The sequence below is a fragment of the Pararge aegeria genome, chromosome 1, assembly GCF_905163445.1.
Source record: "Pararge aegeria chromosome 1, ilParAegt1.1, whole genome shotgun sequence".
Lineage (NCBI taxonomy): Eukaryota > Metazoa > Arthropoda > Insecta > Lepidoptera > Nymphalidae > Pararge > Pararge aegeria.
In genome coordinates, this window is record NC_053180.1 from 5,346,592 (window position 1) to 5,368,835 (window position 22,244).

Below are 22,244 nucleotides of genomic sequence, written 5' to 3' on the forward strand. Positions count from 1 at the left end.
TTTTTTTTTTGTGAACGCCTGCATAGCCGCAGTGAAGTAGGTCAATGATCCCTCTGTCCTAAGAGTGCGGAGGTCTGTTCCCTGTAGTAAAACATGAATAAGGAAGATGATTATGAAGACAACATAGAATTACGAACCTACAGAAACCGTGTACACGACTAATATGGAAGCATCCAAAACCACTCCACTTTAGAAGTGTTTCTCGAATAGGCGGTTAGTCACTTTATTCCATTTAACAGTTGACAGTAATTATTTTACCTCTTGTAATGTTCTATACGTTTACAATAAAATGGGGAACATGGGAAAAGTTTGTGAGATAGCATCATTCCGCGGGGGTGAAGTGAGACGTACGTGGAGCGTTTTAACTGTTTTTGGACACAATGCAATGCATGCTCTAATGGCTGAATGAGGGTTTTGTCAATCAATCCGCACTGGGCAAGCGTGTTGGACTACGGCCTAAATCCTTATTATGGGAGGAGACCCGTGCCCTATACTGGGTCGGTAATTGGTTGACAATATGAGAGTTCTGTATGTTCTTAATTCTGTGGATGACAGTAGATTATCCTGTTTACTTGACGACTTCTGGCTTAGCTAATTTAGGTATGATTGCGTGCCGGTATACGCGGAGTTGATAGACCCCGATGTGGTGGACAGATAACATCAAACGAGTCGTAGTTAGCAGCTGGGCCCAAGCATCACAAGACCGTGGTATTTGGAGCTCCCTACAAACGACCAATGTCCACCTGTGGACGTCCATTGGTTGACATGATGATGATGGTGATGCGTGCCCGAAGTGCGACTTGATATAGAGAAAGAAGACCCTTATCACTCATGCACGCTACCAGCTTAACTTTGTTTCGTTTGTGTGTACCCTACTTATAAATGTGAAAGTGCAGCGTGAAAGGAAAGCAACAATAAAATCACTATCGCAATATTAATATTAAAATACGGTTATCCTAGAACAACATGTACACAGACATGGCCTTTAAGATAAAAGCTAGGTTAGGTTATAGAGGTAAAAAAAATATTTTATTTTTAGCGAAGGCTAATGCCCGTTTTAAACAAATAATTCGCCTTAATCGAATGTCTAATGATATAGGCGATGTCTATAGAAACAAAAAGTTTCACCAAGGTGATAACTATTGGTGACGTATGCCTAGCAAGAAAGTTACCCCGGTGCTTTTCTGGAATAAAAAGTTAGCTATGTCTAAACTTCTAGGTTGCAAGATATTTGTATGCCGGATTTAATTAAATCGGTGCAGTGGTTGAGCCGAACATAGGAACACAAACTTTATAAAGAGACATACATACTATCGCATTTATAATATTAGTATGAATACACTGAATGAATTCGTTTATTATTGTACAACCAAAGAGAAATTAGTTACAGATATACAAACACAATAGAGCATGTTGGATTCTATTTTGTAAATAAATCTTATCACAGTAACCTAAGAAATACTCGTACATTAGTACAAAATTGTATCATTATTATAAAAGTAAAATTTTATGAGTGTATGGATGTATGGACGTTTGATTAATTAGATTTTGATTAAACGACATTAATATTATCTTATACATCAGAAGATCATTTGTATAATTTAAATATATTTTTTTGTAAAAAAAGCCACAATATGACATCTTAGAGCTATTTTAGCATGCGCTGCATAAACTGTTAGTTAGGCGAAGATAATGTGTGTGATAAAGGTGGCATTGTTTGTCTTCCATCTCCATCATCAACGCCTTATAACTTTGTACTAATGGGAGAAATCGTCAATTATCACCACGCTGGGTAGATGGGTTGCTGATCACAGTAGATGGCTGAACACTACAGCAGAGAGGACCCTGGTAGGGTAGCCATATCCAGGAAGTTTCAGACTATTCAAACACGCTTTACTTCATCTTTGTTGTTATCAAAGATAACTACTTTATTAATTTGTATTAGAGAAAGGTCGTACCGTAGAATACAATTTTTGAAAAACTGAGAACCTGAACCTGTTTGTATTTACAGCATAGCTTGTAGAATGATGTACGTATAACATAAGTTGTGATGCTCTAAAAGCAATATTTTAGTTTAACGTTTTATGTTGCAGCACCGAGAATATAGCGGGGAAATTAAACAAATCAGACAACTGGGCAGACTCCTCGTTTGGTCGTGAAGTTATGAACGTAAGTTGTTAATAGCAATTTTTATTTGTCAGATAATGTAAAGGAACGAAGATGTTTATAAATGAACTGATATGCTAGTGCGAATAAACATTGTACAGAAATCGAGCTTACAAATAGATCAGTATCATCTCATGGTATGCTAGTGAACTTCCACGGAACTCCATAAAACTAGATCGTATTTGTATCATTTAAAATCATTTATCTTTAAAGTTTTAATCTTAGATTTTAATTTAAGGAGATAATATAGGTATCCCTTGCTATTGCCAGCCCTACGGCTTAAACCTGTCTCATTCTGGGGACGTCGAACGTCACTTTTCCATACAATAATTACACAAAAGTGACGTTTGACAGCAGTGATTGCAAGATTTACGCCTTAAAGATACCTTATCCTCCTGCCGGGCCCAGACGTCCAGGGTGCCAATTGTGAGATTTTCTACCTACGTTTATATGGAATGTAATGAGCGCCATCTAGTTACAATACTGGTAACCTGTACTGAGACTAGAGTGCGCTCTTCTTTTTATCCCCCTTTTTAAAGATCCTAGTATATTAAAAGTAGTAAGTTCTTGTTTCGTTTGAAGGTGGTAAAGAAAAACAACACAAGCTATAAGAAGGCAGTGCAGAGCGATTCAGAAGAGTCAGCCTGCGATAGCGAGCTAGATGATTTGTTGGATGAAGCGCTTGAGGTGGAGGGACCGACGCCTCCCAAACTTAATAAGGTGATTGAGGTAATCAGCCTGTACAGGCAATAGCGAATGTTCTATGGCTCTCCATACTAAAATTATAAATGCGAATAAATAAATAAATATACTACGACAATACACACATCGCCATCTAGCCCCAAAGTAAACTCAACTTTTGTTATGGGTACTAAGATGACTGATCAATATTTTTATGAATAACTAGCCGTTTCCCGCCCGCTTCGCTGGGCGAATTGAAAAAGGAAATAAATTACATTTTATGTTTCATTTTTATTTATTTTTTTCATATTTTTATTATTCTCCTTTTTTTTTATTTTTGTTTGAACATAAATAGGCCCCGCGGATAGAACTGTAAGCATCGATATTGTTTTGACTTACTCAAATTCCAAATTCCATCGATTTAGCCTGTATCTTTCATCCAGGTGATTTTTCTCACTAATATTCATTGTAACTTTCAATGTGCAATCATTATAACATTTCCGTGCCTTTCTTCCAAAAATTAATAATAATTGACATGAAGAAAAAAATTTGAAATGAGCATTGAAAGTTTAAGTTAAAGTCATTGCAAGTCTCATATGTGAAGTTGAAATCTGTCTAGGTTCAAGTGCGACGAATTTTCTGTTAACTAAAATTTTCTCCGTGACATCAATTTTTTATAGAAAATTAATTGTGCATGTTTTTTATGAATTCTATTGGAATAAGTAACTAAATTTCTTTTCCACATCTCATGTGCTTGGAAAATGCATTCATTTTAATCTGTTACATTTCCGCGATCCCGCAATAAAAGAATTCGTCGGTTATGTAGTCTGCAAAAGTAAAATGAATGTAAAATTCTTAGTCCGTTGATTGGATAGCTACATGTAAAGTTAAGTTTTTGAAACCTCTCAATGACTTTTTCTCCGCTGCCAAAAAGACGATTGTTGTAAGGAAATACACGAATATCGAAGAAGAATGATGACGAAGATCCCTACCAAATTTGGAGTCTGTAGAAGTTACAGGTTAGAAATAAAAATTTTAGATTTTAACACCCACCCCCGCAATTCCTGTCGGAAGTAGACTTTATTGAAATCCATTTTGAGATGTTCTTTATGTGAATAATAAAAGATTCCTACCATATTTAGAATTTTTAGAAGCTATATTTCTAAATTGAAATTTTTTATTGTTAACCCACCCCCGCGAACCTTATTGGAGGTGATTCATTGTAAAATCCGCTCGAAGATCATTTTTATATTACATATAGAACACTCTCACTAAATTTGGAGTCTATAGGAGCTATCGCTTGGAAATTGAAAATTTTCATTGTTAACGCCCCCGCAATCTTCTTTGGGGTGGGATATCGTAAAATTTGTTCATAAATCATTTTTACATCACTTATAGAAAATTCCTACAAAATTTGGAGCTTGTAGCTTTAGCTGGAAAATTAAAAATATTAATTGTTAATACCCCCGCAACCCCCTGTGGGGTGAGCTATCGTAAAATTCGTTTATAGCCTATTTCTACACCTCTTACAGAAGATTCCTACCAAATTTGAAGTCTATAGGAGCTATAGTTTAAAAACGGGAATTGTTCATTGTTAACGCCCCCGCAATCCCCTTTGGGGAATGAATTTCTTAAAATCTATTCATAGCTGACCTCTACATAGCAAAAGTAATATTCCTACCAAGTTTCACGTTTCTAAGTCTTATGGTTCCCGAGATTTCGTGGTGAGTGACTATATAGATGGGAATTCTTCGATTATCATCGAAATTTTTAACTTTTTATCGGTCTTTTTTAAAATTTTCTTACATACAAAAATTTCTCCTGACAATTCTGAAGATAAAAAAAGCCCAATTGGTCCAGCCGTTCTCCACTACCGTGAGTAGATTCTTAGCTGAATGTAAAAAACCATAATCCGTTTAATACACTCTGTTGAAATCCATGAAAACAAAAGAATCAAGAGAAAATGCTTATCTTTTGATTTTATTAGCGGGATAAATGTTCATAAAAGTAAAACAGCAATAAAAAATGAAGGAATGTTGGAATTCAAAAAATAGATAGCCATAAACCATCTAGGAAAAATTTCGCATCGAATGGTTGTAGTTTCATGTCGATACGATCAGTGGTTTAGGCGTGATTGAGCCTCAAACGAAGACCATTTTCATTATATATATATAGAAGAAGAAGATATACATAAATATTATAGATAAACACCCAGACACTGAAAAACCTTCATGTTCATCACATAAACGTTTTCCAGTTGTGGGAATCGAACCCATAGTAGCTGTTATTTATTGCTTAATTTTCTACCTATATTTGGTTGAACCACTACAACGATCTTGATGAGGTTTCCCATAGTAGCTCTTTCGTTCTGGATATTTTATCTCGGAAAACTAACCGAAAAAAACATACTATATTTTATAAAGTTAGATAAGTGATACATTTTAAAGTCTCATACCTACTTTTTTCAAGTTCGTTAGTACAATAATAGCCCTAAATAAGTTTTAAGCAGGTCGTCATATTTTGGCCAAAATTGAGTAGTAAGTGCATTGATCCCATCTGTTTTACTATTCACTCAATTCATTGAAAATATTTAACATTTTTACAAAAAAGAAAGATAATAAATAACTATGACCTATTCATAATTTCTTGCAACAAGAAAAAGATAAATTATAAAAAATGGGTTTAATAACACAAAATAAACGTATTTTGAGTAAAAACTTGGCCATAATGTGATGACGCTTGCAGCACGACAGTCTGTCGTCATCGAGTTTCGTGTACCAGGAGAAGGGGCAGTTCAAGTCGCCGCTGAAGACACCAGTCCAGGCGTTGACTCCCGCCAGAACTGACCGCGGGAATGAACTAGTCCACAGCGTCAGTTTCTACAGACGTATGCAAGCGGTGAGTGCCATTTCGTAGTAACTTTGGTCTTAGAATTGCCTTAGAAATAAGCAATAGGTTATTTTGCATGCTTTTATAATCACAAATGAACCACTAGCGACACGCCCCGGTTACGCACGAGTAGATATAAGTTTGAACATATTATTTTAATATAAAAAAGTACTTAATAATATAAACGTAATATAAAAAATAGACATATTCTGTCTGACTTCTTTGTAGGCATATTATAAAGCAGTACAACTTTTTTCTAGAAATCAATATATCTCATCGCGTTCGTAAGAAAGGTTGTCATTCGCCCGTTTTTATCGACTTAGTTTGCACGAAATACTCTTTTAATTTTACGGGTTAATATAGCCTATGACACTCACAAATAATGTAGTTTTCTATTGGTGAAAGAATTTTCAAAATAGTTTCAGTAGATCAAGAGATTACCCCCTACAATCTCACAACTTTTCCTCTGTATAATATTAATAGTATAGATAATATTATATAGCTAACAATATTAAATAAAAAGTTAGAATGATGGTTTGTTTAGGTTTGTTTTGTCACAATTTAAATAAAAATTAATAAATGAACTCAAATAAATAAAAACGCTTGCTTTGTGGTCATGTGACTGCAATTAATATTTATAAACATGTAAACACTGATAGTAAACTGTCATTAAAATCTACTTTGAAGGGGTTTTTTATGAGAAAAAATCGCTTGAGAGAGAAAAACCTTATATTAACCTCGCGGTCGATCATTAAAATCAGGTTTTGAATAAGGTTAATTTGTACACTGACTATGTTACAGAAAATGTAATTCAAATTATGATGTAATTTAAACAATAAATATGAGTTCATGTACCCTATATCGGTACAATTTTATATAATGGGTCTAATTTTCTATCTGCAGTCTGGTACCCCATCGACCCCGATGCGTGTAGTCCGACACGCGTCTCCTGAACGCGAAATCCCGCCTACTCCAGAGCCGGTGACCGCTGTGACCACAGTACGACAGCGTATTAAAGAACTGCAAAACGAGATATCCAAACAGCAGACTGTTATATCACAGGTATTTATTGTTGCTTTATGACAACATTTATTTCTTGACACGTTAATTTTGTTCCTTGTCAGGGGATATAATCGGTGATATAATTTTCGTCTCCTGGCTATGTTAGCCGTGCGGTTTAAGAAGAAGTCCATAAATAATTAAAACGGTTGTTCTTTTTTACACGCTTTATATTAGCTTCACTTGTATGTTTGTTTGTAACCGACTTCTTTGGGCGCGATTTTGACCCACTTTAAACGGTCAGATTTCTTTCAAACTTTGTAGACATATCGAGGACCGATGACAATACACTAATCTGAAAAGATTATTCCAATTTTCATTATAAAAAATAAGATTTTTTACTAATTACTACAGCGCCATCTAGACCCAAATGTGAAAAACCTATGGCGTTCGCCTCAAAATGAAATACCTAACAAATTCCACAGAAAACATTAAGCTACTAGATGGTAGAGGGCGTTAGCTATTACTTTTTAATGGCCTGTTTTAAATAATAATTAGAACTTGCATTTCGAGAGACGGGCACACTGAATAAAAAAAAAATATTTTATCTCTTTAATGGTGGATGGGTTACCGATTAATTTTGCTCTAATAAAAATAATAGATCAAGAAAAACTAAAAAATATCGCTATTATGAATAAACTAAAAGAAAGAAATTAGTTTAGTTTTTTATACCAAGCGTGTTTTTTTAGTTTGTTTGAACTATTTAATTATTATTCATCACCATCTCACACTGTCGCATAAAACTATTTAAAGAGCAACCTAGTTAGAGCCATAGTCATACCCAAGCTTCTCTATCGTTTTTCTAAAATCAAGGGACGAGAATTCGTTTAAATATCGTTTTACTTCCATGTTTCAGGCGAGTCAAGCTCTCAACCTTTGCGCGTCCACGATAGAATTCAGCGGATCCACAGAACAAGCAGAGGGCGAAAGACTGCTGTTATTAGCGAGTAAATATATAGACAATAACTAGTTAAAATATCTTGAAGAAACCTGCATGCCTGAGGGTTCTTCAGAATGGGAAGTCTGCCAAATCGCATTTTGCCAGCGTTGTGGACTCAGTGGCGTGCATAGAGGGTATACACATGATATAAAATGAAGAAAATCTCCAGTACGAGTTATAAAAAACTTGAGGGTAGGTGTAGTAAGAGTAATAAAAAGCTTACCCTTTTACTTTATATAATCTGCATACCCTGTGCATACCCTCTATGCACGCCACTGGCCGTGGACTACAACCTAAACCCTTCTTACTCTTAGGGGAGACCTGTTTGCTGTAGTGGGCCGGCAATTATTAGTATTAGGTACATGTTTCTTCAACTAAAGGTTGTGTGAAGGATATCGTTTCAAGCGATAGGACCCCCTTTGCGCACATATTCACATATATATTTATCGTTTGTTTTGTTAAACTACTTTTCTTTCTTGATTTGCCATAAAGAACTATTTATCGGTTTATCTATAGAAATAGATATAGTATACATATTTATATTTATAAATAAATATACTACGACAATACACATATACTCTTTTTTAATCTAATTTTTTAGGAAGTTTGTTTGAAAAAATAGGTACATAACAGTGTCAGTGCCTTGACTATACAAAATCTTTGATTATAGAAGTATAGTCTTTGAGAGTAGAACCTTAAAAATGTTCAAACTTATAATTTAAATTATTTACCACTAGTATACATAAATAATTACTGCATATAGATAATGACCCAAACACTGAAAAACATTTATGTTCTTCACTCAAATGTTTTCCAATTGTGGGAATCTTGATCCATCGACGCCTTGGACTTAGAAAGCAGGTTCGTTGCCCACTGCGCCAATCAGACAATCATTATACTACGTGCAACAGAATTACAAAATAATATTCAAGAGACATGAAATATACTTATATTTCAAAAGGAATCATCATCCTTGAACATTATTTTGTAAAGAAGCACATTTATTTTCCATACAAACGAATTGAAAATATTCTAAGTATGCACTACCCTTTTCAAGATAAAATACCAACACGCGTATAGTACCTACGCTACGCGACGCGTCAGTAAAGTGACAGGAGTCACGTGATTTTAAGTTTGCATGTGATGTGAGGGCTGTATCTGATTTCTTTTAGTAAAAATTGCAGTGGTTTACTCAAAAACTATTTGGTTTTCGGTTTCTCACAAAACTCTCGGAGACAGTACATAATATACCTCTAAAGCCTGTGAAGTTAAATTTCGATTTTCATTTTTAGCTTGTATATATATTTTACCTTTCGTTTTGGTAACTTTGTTTTCTTTCTTTATGTGCAATAAAACCTTTTATCTATTTATCTATCTATATAAGGGTAATTTATACAGATCTAAGGGATATTCATACAAATCATTTTGTTCTAGCCCATCGTCGCCAAGCTTGCCTCCACGAAGTGCAACGTCTCCAAGTGGAAGGTGCTGGGAGAGCTGCCACGGCCGGCATGGCAACGCTACATGTTAACAACCTGAGAGTGCCACTGCGGAGAGACTATGTGCGACAGTTGAATGCAGGTATATAAGTCAACGGTTGCCAGGGGATTTGTAAAGTCCGTCATAAACGTGGACGAAAAACGCTGGCTACTACTAGTAATCAGTACAAAAAGAACTTAACATTTTCATAGTAACATAGCAGAGTTTGTCTTTGGAGAAATCCGACTATTATTTTAGACTGTTTTAGATGAGATTGAAGTCAAGCGCAACTTGTAGTGTAAAGGAATATAGAATAAAAACGTCAAAGCCAAAGTCCAAGTCAAATATTTCTTTATTCACATTGATGTGTACATTACATAAATATATGAACAAGTAGTAAATGCTCCCTGGCCCAGGCCCGCGTGCATCTGCCGCCTGGGGTAATGGTAAACTAAGATACTGTTTCTGGTCCTTCGAGCCGGATATTAACCAGTGACCTTTGTCATTCCACACAGATGGTGCTGTGGGCCACCACGCAGTATGTCTCCTCAAATGCAGGGACCGAGTTCTAGCAACCAGTATGCAGCTGACCAAACCGACCGCGCCACTGCACTTCCCCGATGAAATACGCATGGACGGACTCACTAGTGACTTCAAGGTCATTATGAATTTTATAAAATAGTTGCACTTTTCTTATCAAGTAGTAAAGAAGAGAAAGAAAGAAAATTTATTCTTACATTGCGCTACACATTACAATATCAACGTCATGACCAGTGGCGTGCACTGGGTTTCTTACCAGGGTATGCATACACCAGGAAAATTTCATAAAACGGCAAAAATTCTCCTCCTATACGAGTTATATATCAATGCAGTGCTTTTGTGGATGTATGGAGTGCACGCAACTGGTCATCACGTGTGTTATGTGTGGCACGACCTAGCAAAAGGTGCCAGCTGCATGCGCCAGTGGGAGCATACAGTGCTGTGTAGCAGTCGTGTAGTAGTAGAGTTTTTTTGTGAAAGCTCGTCCGGCAAAGTACTGCCACGATGCTTATTTCTGCCGCAAAGCAGCACTGTTGAAATGTTGTGTTCGGCAGGGTGATTACGTATCTTGCGACAGGCTTGCGCCAGGCGTAAATCTTGCAATCACTGCTGTCAAACGTCACTTTTCCATACAATAAATAAACAAAAGTGACGTTTGACAGCGGTGATTGCAAGATGTCGGTCTGAAGAGCGTGGTTGCTGGTCTAATTACAGGCACGTGAGACTTAAAATCTATTCATCAACCTGAATAGATTTTAAGTCTCACGTGCCTGTACAACATACATATACACATAATAAAAGCTAACTTTTATTAAAATAAATTGTTAATTTTATTGAAACTCTTGAAACATTACGTTAATTGTATAAAATAAAAGTACTGATTATTAAAACTTTAAGTTTAAAATTATAAATATGTATTGTTCAAAGAGATGTTTAACTATTTTCATATTTTTAAATCCTTAGTAGCTCAATTTTGACTTAATTATGATAAGATATTGTGATTAATCAAAGTGTTTGTTTGTAGTCTTTATTGCACACATACATTTTTTACAAATTAAACACAAATACAGAAGAAACTTAGAAAATAAAATAGAGCGTGCAAAGGCGGTCTTATCACTAAAGCGATCTCTTCCAGGCAACCTTTGACGTTAGGAAAAAACGAAGGAACGGATTGGTGCAGCAATTTCAGTTTAAAAATATATATTTATATATATACATACAAAATAATTATAATAAACTACTTACTCATAAATTCTAATACTACACACATATTATACATAATATATTTAAGTATATACATATTTAAGCAATATACTACATACTATAATATTACATAGATAAGAAATGGTTTTCCAAACGCTTCTTGAATATATTTAGGGATTAAGCCTGACGTATGTCAACAGCCAGGGAATTCCAGAGTCTGACACAATTAACCGTAAACGAGTTACTAAAGTGAATACTCTTTTAAAATTGCATTTTGGTTTTCTTAAAAGAGAGGGGAGGCAGTCTTCATTGGGCTGCTTAGCTAGTTGGTAGTGTTGCGGTGTAAGAAGAAATTAATAAATATATCTGCAGCCGAATAAGTCTTCTTAATATTTTATTTTGTTTATTAGGTTTACTTACAAAAACTTACACTAATACAACCGTTTTTAAAATTGTAACTATTCTATTTAAGTGTAATGTTTTCTTAAAAGTAAACACAGCATATGAAAATATATATTAACACCATATCATGAAAAGAAAAGGTATCGTGAATGAGAATACAATAACAAAATATCTCACACACTAAAAAAATAAATGTTTGGTCCATCAACATGACGCATAGGTGTTAAACCTCATGTACCTGTAATCACAACGGCAGCCACGCCCCTCAGACCGGAACACAACATCGCAACAATGCTACTTTGCAGCCGAAATAATCATGGCGGTTATAATTCCCAAGACGAGCTCTGTCACAAAAAGTTCTACTTCTTTTAAAATCCTTTTATAATTATTTTCCTGCCAATCCAAATTGGAGCTGCGTATTTGGTCCAGGCAAATATAAAAAGGTATTATTATTTTGCAGGTGACTGTAGAAATCTATCTTCTTCAAGCATCCAAGGAGGTTTTGCCCCATGACGTCAAATATCACATTGCGGGCAAAAAGGTTTGTATAACAACTAAATAATAATAACAACTCAAATACAAGCTTCCATTAATATGAAATATTCAATGAATTTCGTTATATTGGTAATATTTATGATGCTCCCCAAATTTAATGTGGAAAGTAATTACAATGTTACTATATATTTATGTTCATTATTGAAAATAAAATTATGTCATTTGTAATTAAATTAATCGGTTAACGAAAAGTTTATAGCATTAATATCTAAAGAAAAGGATCTGCTACCTCCTAATGCATTTAAAGAAAAATATTCTTTTTTTGTTTACACTAATATTATAAAAGCGAAAGTGTGTTTGTTTCATTGTTTGTCCTTACATTGCTCCTTCACTAAGCTAACAATAAATTTGATTGTTGGCATAGTTACTTTAAAGGAGAGTAACATAGGACACTTTTTATTCTAAAAAAACAAACGGTTCCCTAAGGATTCGCTAAAAACTGTAAGAAACGCGGACAATAGCAAATATGGTATAGGCTCAAAGCCATAAAAAATCTAAAACAAATGTCAGGTGTTGCGAAATATTTCGATTGCGTTTCGTAATTAATACCTTTTGAGTTATGATAATTATATTGTTTGCGTAAATTGTTTGTCAACAAGAAAAAAAAATAGATTACTTCCGAACTAAACTGCCTAAATACTCTGAAATTCGCCATTTTTAAAGTCAAAGTCAAATATTTCTTTATTCAAATAGGTACATAGATGGCACTTTTGATGCGTATATTACATGTAAAATATGACATAGGAGTGAGTTGATGGCGATAAATAAATTCGTCAACTTAATATATTTAATATGTTATGTGACTAATTATTAGGGCAACTCGAAACACCTAACACCAAAGTCGAAGGTGTCTGAACTGAAAGCACCGCGAGTACAAAGTCCAGCCGGACCGCATTCGGTCCGAAGCCCGCAGTTCCAACTTCACGGATATTGTATTTTCGCCTTACCTCAGGCGACAAGAAAGAGTTTCACTCTTAATAAGGTAAGGGTTTTTTTTTAATTCCAACAAATGTTAGCCCTTGGCCTGGTTATATAATTTCATTTATTTCAGAAGGCCTAGTTAATATAAGCAGTTTTGACACGTCAAACTTTCAAAAGTCTAAAATGGAGCAAGAATTGTAACTAGCCTCGGCCGTAGTCTCCCGCCAGACCAGAGCACAGAGATAAATTATAAATTCCCAAATTACCCACGACGGGAATCTAACCCGGGACGTTCTCTTACCACGTGGTGAGTGCACCACTGCGCCAGAGACATCGTCAAGGTCGTCGTTTTTAACAGTTCATAATATGGAGTTGATCAATTTGATAATAATTACAAAATATGCCTTCCGAACCGCTGGTAGAGTCACTACAAGCAGATATACTTGACGGCCGAGTAGCGCTGTGGGCAGCGACCCTGCTTTTTGAGTCCAAGGCCGTGGGTTCGATTCCCACAACTGGAGAGTGTTTGTGTGATGAACATGAATGTTTTTCAGTGTCTGGGTGTTTATCTGTATATTATAAGTATTTATCTGTATTATATTTAGTGTATTCATCAGCTATCTCAGTACCCATAACACAAGCTACGCTTACTTTGGGGCTAGATGGCGATGTGTGTATTTTCGTAGTATATTTATTTATTTATTTTATTTTATACTTGACGTTTTAGAAGTCCTTATATTAGGCGTACTTGAAATAAATTAATTTGAATTTATTGTATTATATTATAATTATATAACGACACTACACACATCGTCACAAAGTAAGTGTGATATCTTCTTCAAGCAGAAGAAGAAGAAATGTGTTATAGGTACTGAGATAACTGATGGATAATTATAACAATATACATAAATACTTATGGTATGCAGATAAAACATCCAGACAGAAAAACATTCTTGTTCATCACAAAAACGTTTTCCAGTTGTGGGAATCGTTACTGAAATAGAAACCTGAACTCTCCTTGAGTGGAATATTCAAACTGTCTAGGTACCGCACGGCAGTCCCCTAGAAGGTTCCATCAACGTGGACATCAAAGCCCGAGTGGTGGTGCCGTCCCCGGAACCACATGCAGCGTTCCTGACCGCCTTCGACGACGTGTCCGGGCTGGGGGCGTGGCACCGGCGCTGGTTCCGCCTGCAGCCGCCCAGACTTGCTTACTGGAAGTACCCTGATGACGTACAGAAAAAGGTAAATAAAGCAAGAATTAAATTTATTTTTCATAATTTTTTTTTGGTACCTTTTTGTTTACATAATTGGTTGTGGCCCTCCACTGTCACCGACTCCCCATGCTATCAACTATTGTAAAAATACAGTCTTGTTGCTCTCGTGTTATGTTTAACCACGGATCCTTGATTCCATTCCCCGTTTGGGTCAAAAGTTGCTAGGTATTTGAATTCTCAGTACCACCCGAAGTTAGGAAGTTGACTTTGTCCTTCATCGGTAAAATAAAAAAAAAATATCCCCAAATAAACTTGTGTCTGCTTTTGTGTTCTCTGTAATGTTGTCCTAATCCTAAGGTTGCCTGGAAAAGATAGCTTCTAAGCGATAAGGCCGCCTTCTCTATTCTACTCCAGTCTTTCTGTTTCTCTCTCTATTCTTCCTTTATTTTCCTTACTGTGTGTCACCACCACACAGTAAGGAAAATAAAGAGTTTAAATAAATAATAATAAATTGAAAATTTGGAAGAGACAAACCAATTTAATTTTGCCTCCATAAATTCCTTCTCCGTTCAACTTCATTAGTAATAGTAGTAATATAAGAGCATAACGCAGTGTGTTTCCGTCATTAGGTGCACTTCTACAGTGATCGAACAGCTTAAAGGCAGCCCGATAGCAGATCTGCTATCTATCATTTAAGATTGGTTATAATTAATATTATCATATTTACGGCCAATATGAATTATCGACCTATATTATTATATGTGGAGCGTATACCCTAAAATTTTCTGGTTACGTTGTCTCATCGTCACTAGCAAAAATTATCTATGCTAAAGCGGCACAGAATCGCAAATCTTAGACAACTGTACTCTAAACTAATAGTTTTATGAACGCATTATCTAATTACAGATGCCAATTGGTGACATTGACCTAACGACTATCATATCCGAGCGAGTGACAAAAGCGCCAAGGGACCTGTGCGCTAGACCGAACACAATACTCCTGGAGTCCTCCGTACCAGCCGGTCTCATCGTACCAGATACCGGCTCCTTGGTCTACGTGCGAAGTTCAGACGGTTCAGTCAAGAGACGGCATTTGTTGGCTGCCGATACGCCGAAAGATCGAGATGTTTGGCTCGAGAAGTTGAATAGCGCGTTGGAGTATGTGCGGTGCACCGCTGCTGATGAAGAAGACTAGTGCTAGTGTAGTGTAATTGTGTGATCTTAGTGCGTTTATAGTGTATTTCCGGTATAAAGTCCCTTTTAAAGCTAATTTTATCACAAAGAGTTAACAAGAAAGCAAATAATAACAGAATTACATATTAATAGATCAATATTGATGTTTATTTATGAATTACGGTCTGATTATTATATTTTATTATCGAATAACACATTTCGTAATTTTATTGCCACTTCTACATAACTTTTAAGTATTTTAAATACATCGATTTTCTCTAATTATGATGTAACAGAAATCGATGTTTCATCACAATATACTTGCTCGTTTTGTCTAACTGTTGAATTTATTGAAGTACGTATTTATAATGTCATTGATAGATATATCAATATTAAAATGAATAATAATCTAATATTGGCAGAACCATCGCTTAAAGCAGACTTATTTTAATATCGTTGCGTTTTTATTTCAGAATTATAATCCTTATTTGTCGGATGTCATGAAATGTCAAATAAACTGTCATTTTAAAATAATACTGCTTTAAGCTATGGTAGTTAATCCCTAGTACTAAAAGCTCATTTTAACGTGACAAATAAGCCAAAAGGGACTTCGTATGGGAGAGTGTGCTACACATTCATAGGGTACTTATAGTTAGATTGTATTTAAACCCACCTATTGGAGTAAAATACATAATATTGTATGACAAGCTGATATTTTCAAAACCCGCCTATTAAAATGTAATTTCAAAGCCATATAGTGTTCTGGTTGCCATAGAAAGCCAATAGGGTTATATTAATAGTAAATCTGTACACAGCAAAACCTTTTAACGCCACATACTGTCATTTCAGTCCAATATATAATAGAAAAAAAGAAAAAACCATAACCAATGACGTTTTGAATGAAAACGGATAGATACGATACGGGACGGGTACGCGATGTAACTGGCATATTGAAGCTTATTTATTTAGCTAACCTGAGCTGAATTAATGTTCTTATGACAGGTACTCTATAAAATGGAAGCAAGAATTCAGTCCGGGAAAAAATTGGCAAAGAGTTGCTATTTAATATACTTTAAGAACGCTTCAGCTGTTCAGTATTAGCCCGGAAAAAAAAAGAAATGTTTAAAAAACACGTGTTTGATATATGACGTCGCTCAAACAATCATCTATCTAATACTAACCGACTTTCAAAAATGGCGGAGGTTCTCCGTTCGTTTGTAATGTTTTTTAAATTCTTTTTATACTCTTTAAGTACTCACCATTGCATGTTAAAGGAATAAAAGAATAATAGATGAATAAAGACAGAAGCAGGATACAAAAAGCGATCCCATCGCTACTAAGCGCAACACAAACATATTAGAATAATAAAAGGCAGACACCATTTTTTTGGTTGTATGGATTGTTTCGAGAAATTTGTGTTATTCGTATTTATTGTTTGCTGTTACCGAATTAAAGTCTGAGTTTTGCACGACTTTTAATTAATTTAATGAAATATTCACAACTAAGTACTTATACTGTATTAATATGAAATTATTTTAATGTTTGATAAAATATGATAATGCAATTATAATTTAGACCTAAAAGTAGTTTTGTGTAAGATAATTAGTTTAAAGCTTTTGATATTTTATAATTAAACTATTTACTATAAAGTATCGATAAAAGATAATTCTAACATTTTTAAAACTTGAGTATAGTATTCTTTCTGAAATTATGATATTAATATTTCTCAGACATTTTATTAAAATTTTGTAATGATATTTCCATTTAGGCTAGTTTTATATTCTCATTCCAATTTATATAACACGTGAAACATTGTTTAATTTTTTTGGTTATTCAAACTGTAATAGGTGGCTCCAAACCCAATCAAAACTTACACCAGTATTCAAACAATACTATGAAATCTTACATTAAGTATAACGCAGAGTATAGGAACCACATATCAGATTACTGAAAAAAAATCATGAAAATCCATGTTTCATTTGCCTTCGTACGTACTGTGAGACTACATGTTAACTCCAGATTCCAGAACGATCATTGAATTTGGCGCGTCATAATCTCATAAATTCCATAGAGAGTTAAGATTTAAACGATGTAGATATATATATATCTATAAAATTCAAATGCTTTATCCGAAAAATTGTGTTTTGCATTTATGGCGATGCAAGCCAAATATTGCAATAATTGTATGTTTATTTTATTGAATAATAATGTTATGCACTGTACATAAAATCAATTTATTTTAATAATAAATTAATAATTAACGGAACAATGTTATTTTTACACTTTACATCCCGTCGATCTACTTTTAGTCATTTGTTAAACTACTACCATCTATTGCAATACCAACCTGTCTGCTTGCAATCGTTCAAGTCCATAATCCTTCTGCCCAGCAGTGGACTGTTATAAGCTAAAGATGATTAAATTGGCTTTATTTTTTACTTAACAAAGGCTATAAATTAATATTTTGAAACCTCCAAGAACATTATTTTATTATTTTATCTATTCATTCGCTTCAGGCAACTAGGCCCAAATACAACGCATATAATACTATACAAATTATTTTGGTGCTGGGGTAATAAGTATCTTTTGCCAACTCCAGGTTGCAAGCTAAATTATAATATGAGCCAAAACAGTTTGAACCTTTTTGTATCGAAGCTGGCATAACGACCCGCAATTCGATTTTGTTTAACTCCGAATACGGCTCAGCAGTTTTCAATGTTATACATTGAAAACTGCTGAGTGAATACACTTGAAAATTCTCGAATTATCGGTTTATGGGTTAATCTGTTACCATTAGCACAGCCTTAGCACTTACCAGCATGGGTGGTGGGTTTTATAAAAAAAAAAACACTGGAACTAGTTGCGTAGCATATTATAATCAATGTTGGATAAATATATAGATACAGATCTTTGAAGTTACACCGTACGTACAGTATATAGTTATGTTACTTAGTTATGCTAATCGAGAGGATTGACTATTTGTCGTCTTCGAAATTCACTTGAACCTCGGGCTCGAGTCGGCTGTGTTTGATGAGTTTATCGTCTGACATTTCTTGTTTTAACTCGTGCTGAAACAAAGGAAAGAAAGTTGAGTAAATAAATAAGTATATATACTCCGACAATACACACATCGCCATCTAGCCCCCAAGTAAGCGTAGCTTATGTTATGTGTACTAAGATGTCTGATGAAATTATTTTTATGAATAATGAATGAATTAATGAATACACTTTAATTGTACATCTCAGAGAAAATTTACAGAGATACAATTACAACATCACAATAAGGTAGAACGTACAATTTGGCGTGAATAATATATATATATATATATATATATACCTGCAATATACATAAATACTGCAGATAAACATCCATACACTGAAAAACATTCATGTTTATCACACAAACAATTTTCAGTTGTGGGAATCGAACACACAGCCTTGGATTCAGAAAGCAGGGTCGATGACCATTGCGCCAATCGGCCGACCATTATTCATAGAGGAAAAAAATTAATTAATCACTAACGAAGGGCTAGTTTTAGGCTTGAAGTGTCGCCGAAGGTCTCCACGAGTTGGGATCGGATTTAGTGATATAAATTATTTAAAAAAAAATTACTATTTCGAAGAAAACCTACGAAGAAGTGCCGGCAGAGCCTCACAAACTGACCACGGTCGAATTCTGCCAGTAGATCTCGTTCCACCGGACCGGTCAGTAACATCGCTAGCACGCACAATATCATCAGTGTCTTACAGCCTGATATAAACAAGAAAACAAACCAAGTGCCGGCAGAGTATCGCGAACAGTCACCACTTGAACACTGCCGCTGGGGATTTATTTTCGCCGGACCAGTCCCTGTTTAACTTAACTTGGGCGGACCTGATATAAAGAAGAAAACTTACCATTATGTGCCGGCAGATCCTCGTGAACTTTTACGTCGTACCGGTATCGACTGAACGTCAATTGGGTGGACACCACAGCTGCTAGTACTGACAGCGTCATCACTGTCATACACCTGATATACAGAAGAACGCTTACCAAAAAGTGCCGGCAGAGTCTAGCAAACTGTCCACAGTCGAACACTGCCGCTGGAGATCTCTTCCCGCCGGACCAGTCCCGGCTGAACGTCACCTGGCCTGACACGAACGCTGCCAATAGCACGCACAGCACCACCATTGTCACACACCTGGGCAGATAATACGATGTATATATTCCATGATTCCATGGAAGTATATTAGGAAACCAGATAATCGTTTCTTGGTATGGTTATCCAGGTTTCTACCTAAATTCCACTGATACTGACAACTGCGACCAAAATCAAACTCAAACGCTACTAAAACCAGTGTTTTCATCATTTCAACTAGTTCAGATAGCATATTTTACATGAAGCTGGCACAACTCATTAATATCATAGGAACACAAATAATTTTATTACTACACTCTTGTTATGCTGAGAGCTTTGGAGTCGTGGGCATTTGATTGCCAATCTAAGCGCATTAATTTTAGAACTTCACTACAAACACGGGGCTACCCTAATTGAAATGTAAGTTAAATTGAAGCAACAACGTTTAATTTTCTACTTCTATTAAACTATTAGAGTTATTTCTGCAAATATTCCACACTTAATCTTACTAAAGATAAACTGAAAACTTATTCAATTTTTGACCAATGAAATTTATAAACCTAGAATTTATTTCATGTTTGTCGAAAACAATTTTTGACCAATGAAATTTATAAACCTAGAATTTATTTCATCAAATATGTAATTGTTTGAACAAAAAAAAATTACTTTGATTTTGATTAGCTGTCTAGGAAAAGCGGTAGATCATTTTAAAAACGATAGATACCTGCACCAAACGGTATGCATTTTCCCCAAGCGCAATCGTTTGAACAGCCACGGACGCTTGAACAGTTTTGATCGCGAACAAATATGAAATGAAATTGAAGAATATCTAAGATGTGTTACCCTTATATATCTCTTTGTAATGTATTGTATTGTACTGCGCATCTCCATGCCGGATCAGAGGACGCGTGGGTACGTGCTGGGAATTGCCAAGCGTGATCGTCACCTGAAAGATACTTTTATTGCTAGCATTTTGCGACGATATTGAATTCATTCGCGTTATCTACTAAATGAATTTGCAGTTAAGCCTTTATGATCTTACCATCTGTTGCGCGCGTTCTTCGGCCGCGTTTGTTTCGGTTTTTTACAAATCCCATGGGAACCTTTTTCTTTTCCTGGGATAAAAAGTAGCATATGATATTCTCTGTCCTTTCAACTAACTCTATGCCAAATATCTGGTTGATTGGTTGCTTAGGGAAGGGAAATTGAAGGAACATACAAACATACAAACAAACAAACGTCTTTTTAAACAACGCTCATAGAAAATGGGGTATATAATTACTAGATAACCATCCATGTTATGTGCGTTTTAAGCAATTTAAATATCACTGGTTTCAATGTGAGGAAACCTGAATCCCTGAGAGCTCTCTATTATGTTCTCAAAGGTGTGTGAAGTCCACCAATCCGCACTGAGCCAGCATCGTGGACTACGGCCTCTTCTCATTGCGGAAGGAGACCTGTGCCCTGTAGTGGAAGAACATAATGGTTTGATATAGTGATAATGAACCACCCATGAGTTAAATAAATCATCATCTGTCTGCGCCTTTTCTCATCATCTGGGGTCGGCTCTCCTTGTCCGTTTCCTCCATTCCAGGCGGTTTTGAGCGGTTTCCGCGTTAAGGTTATTTAGCTTCAGGTCATTTTGGACCGTCGTGAACCAGGAGGCCAAAACCAGGGGGGTCTTCCGCGCCCACCCTTCGTCGTACTCGTCGGTATGTATAACTTAAATAAATAAAAAAATATATATATACTACGACATTCGCACAATTCATCTAGCCCCAAAGTAAGCGTAGCTTGTGTTATGGGTACTTAAATGACTGATGAATATTTTTGTGAATAAAATACATAAATAATTAGAATATACATATAAACACTGAAAAATATTCATGTGTCACTAATATTCTTGATATGAAGCAATTATTATAATTTTGAATAGCGTATCGCCGTGTTTCTCTGTAGCTCATGAGTGGATTTTTTTTTTTCTTTTATTTGAATTTTTTCTGGACTCGTCTTCAAGCTTTTAATGGGGCTAGTTACCACCCTACCGGCAAAGACGTGCCGCTAGGCGATTTAGCGTTCCATTACGATGCCGCTTAGAAACCGATAAGGGTTTTATATAACAGCCATACCCCTAACAGGTTAGCCGGTTACCAATTATTGTCGATTTCACTACAGACGAACGAACAAGGCAATCTCTAAATAAATAACGCCTAATCTAAGGAGATTCCTAGGAGTACATCAACCGTTCACCAATAGTAATCACCTAAGTATTGGTAAAAGGTTTTTTTCTATACACATCGCCTAAATCGTAACGTACGCTATTGGATGAAAACGGGTATGAGACTTTTCCATCATCATCATTATAAACTACCACCCAAATTGCAGTGTAAGTTTCCATTTAAAAGTAAACTAAAATAATTACAATTCAAAACACATTTACACGTGTATGTGTGTGGATTATAATTGGTAGATTATTGTTTTGATATTACCTAGTGCCATTACGGTTTTAGATAAACCTCTATCGATTTCAGTTATACAATCGGAATTTTTCCCTTTGCAAACTTTGGTAAAATGGAGGAGGGAATTGTTTGGATTAAAAACTGCGCGATAAGCTTGAAATAAACTGATAAAGGTATAAAAGGAATATTATTAGATGTAAAAATTCCTTTGAACCTTTCTGTCTGCGGTGCGACAATACTGCCCTGAGAGGTAACAGGTGTCACAACAAACACCCTTTGTGAACTGATCGGTTATTTATGTGTGCGGTACAGAATAAACCTATTGAATAGCTTAAACCTCAAAGCAGAGGTGGACGTGTAACTAAAGGTTTAAGGTAGGTATGATCTTAAATATATGGGTATTTACTTAAATATTGTGCAGCGGTCAGTTGTGGCCTTTTGAC

General features: G+C 35.4%; 2 protein-coding genes across 6 annotated transcripts in view; one reads left to right on the top strand and one right to left on the bottom strand.

Moving 5' to 3' along the window:
• LOC120626381 (anillin) overlaps positions 1–16,418 on the top strand; it is an 80,784-nt gene extending 64,366 nt beyond the window's left edge. For 2 of the 5 annotated variants that reach the window (XM_039893893.1, XM_039893926.1), the window contains exons 11-21: positions 2,094–2,169; positions 2,749–2,895; positions 5,593–5,745; positions 6,640–6,798; positions 7,652–7,742; positions 9,170–9,316; positions 9,730–9,872; positions 11,820–11,900; positions 12,729–12,896; positions 13,880–14,080; positions 14,959–16,418. In XM_039893893.1, coding sequence (XP_039749827.1) covers positions 2,094–2,169; positions 2,749–2,895; positions 5,593–5,745; positions 6,640–6,798; positions 7,652–7,742; positions 9,170–9,316; positions 9,730–9,872; positions 11,820–11,900; positions 12,729–12,896; positions 13,880–14,080; positions 14,959–15,246 — 1,654 coding nt within the window. In that variant the 3' untranslated portion in view covers positions 15,247–16,418. The remainder of the gene's footprint in view (positions 1–2,093; positions 2,170–2,748; positions 2,896–5,592; positions 5,746–6,639; positions 6,799–7,651; positions 7,743–9,169; positions 9,317–9,729; positions 9,873–11,819; positions 11,901–12,728; positions 12,897–13,879; positions 14,081–14,958) is intronic. The other 3 variants (XM_039893909.1, XM_039893901.1, XM_039893918.1) reach the window with 3 other exon arrangements.
• A 1,663-nt stretch (positions 16,419–18,081) lies between these two features.
• LOC120626209 lies at positions 18,082–20,119 on the bottom strand. The gene is made up of 3 exons (XM_039893608.1): positions 20,067–20,119; positions 19,258–19,405; positions 18,082–18,292 (listed from the first exon to the last, which is right to left on the bottom strand). Exons 1-3 carry the CDS (start codon positions 20,084–20,086, stop codon positions 18,200–18,202), a joined length of 261 nt encoding a protein of 86 aa, XP_039749542.1. The 5' UTR covers positions 20,087–20,119; the 3' UTR covers positions 18,082–18,199.
• Positions 20,120–22,244: the final 2,125 nt, after the last annotated feature.

Coding starts and splice junctions, on each gene's coding strand:
- LOC120626209 (XM_039893608.1), bottom strand. CDS start 20,086: ATGCATACCGTTTGGTGCAG. Junction 19,406..20,066: donor ATGCATACCGTTTGGTGCAG/GTATCTATCGTT, acceptor TTATCTGCCCAG/GTGTGTGACAATGGTGGTGC. Junction 18,293..19,257: donor GACTCTGCCGGCACTTTTTG/GTAAGCGTTCTT, acceptor CCTTTGTTTCAG/CACGAGTTAAAACAAGAAAT.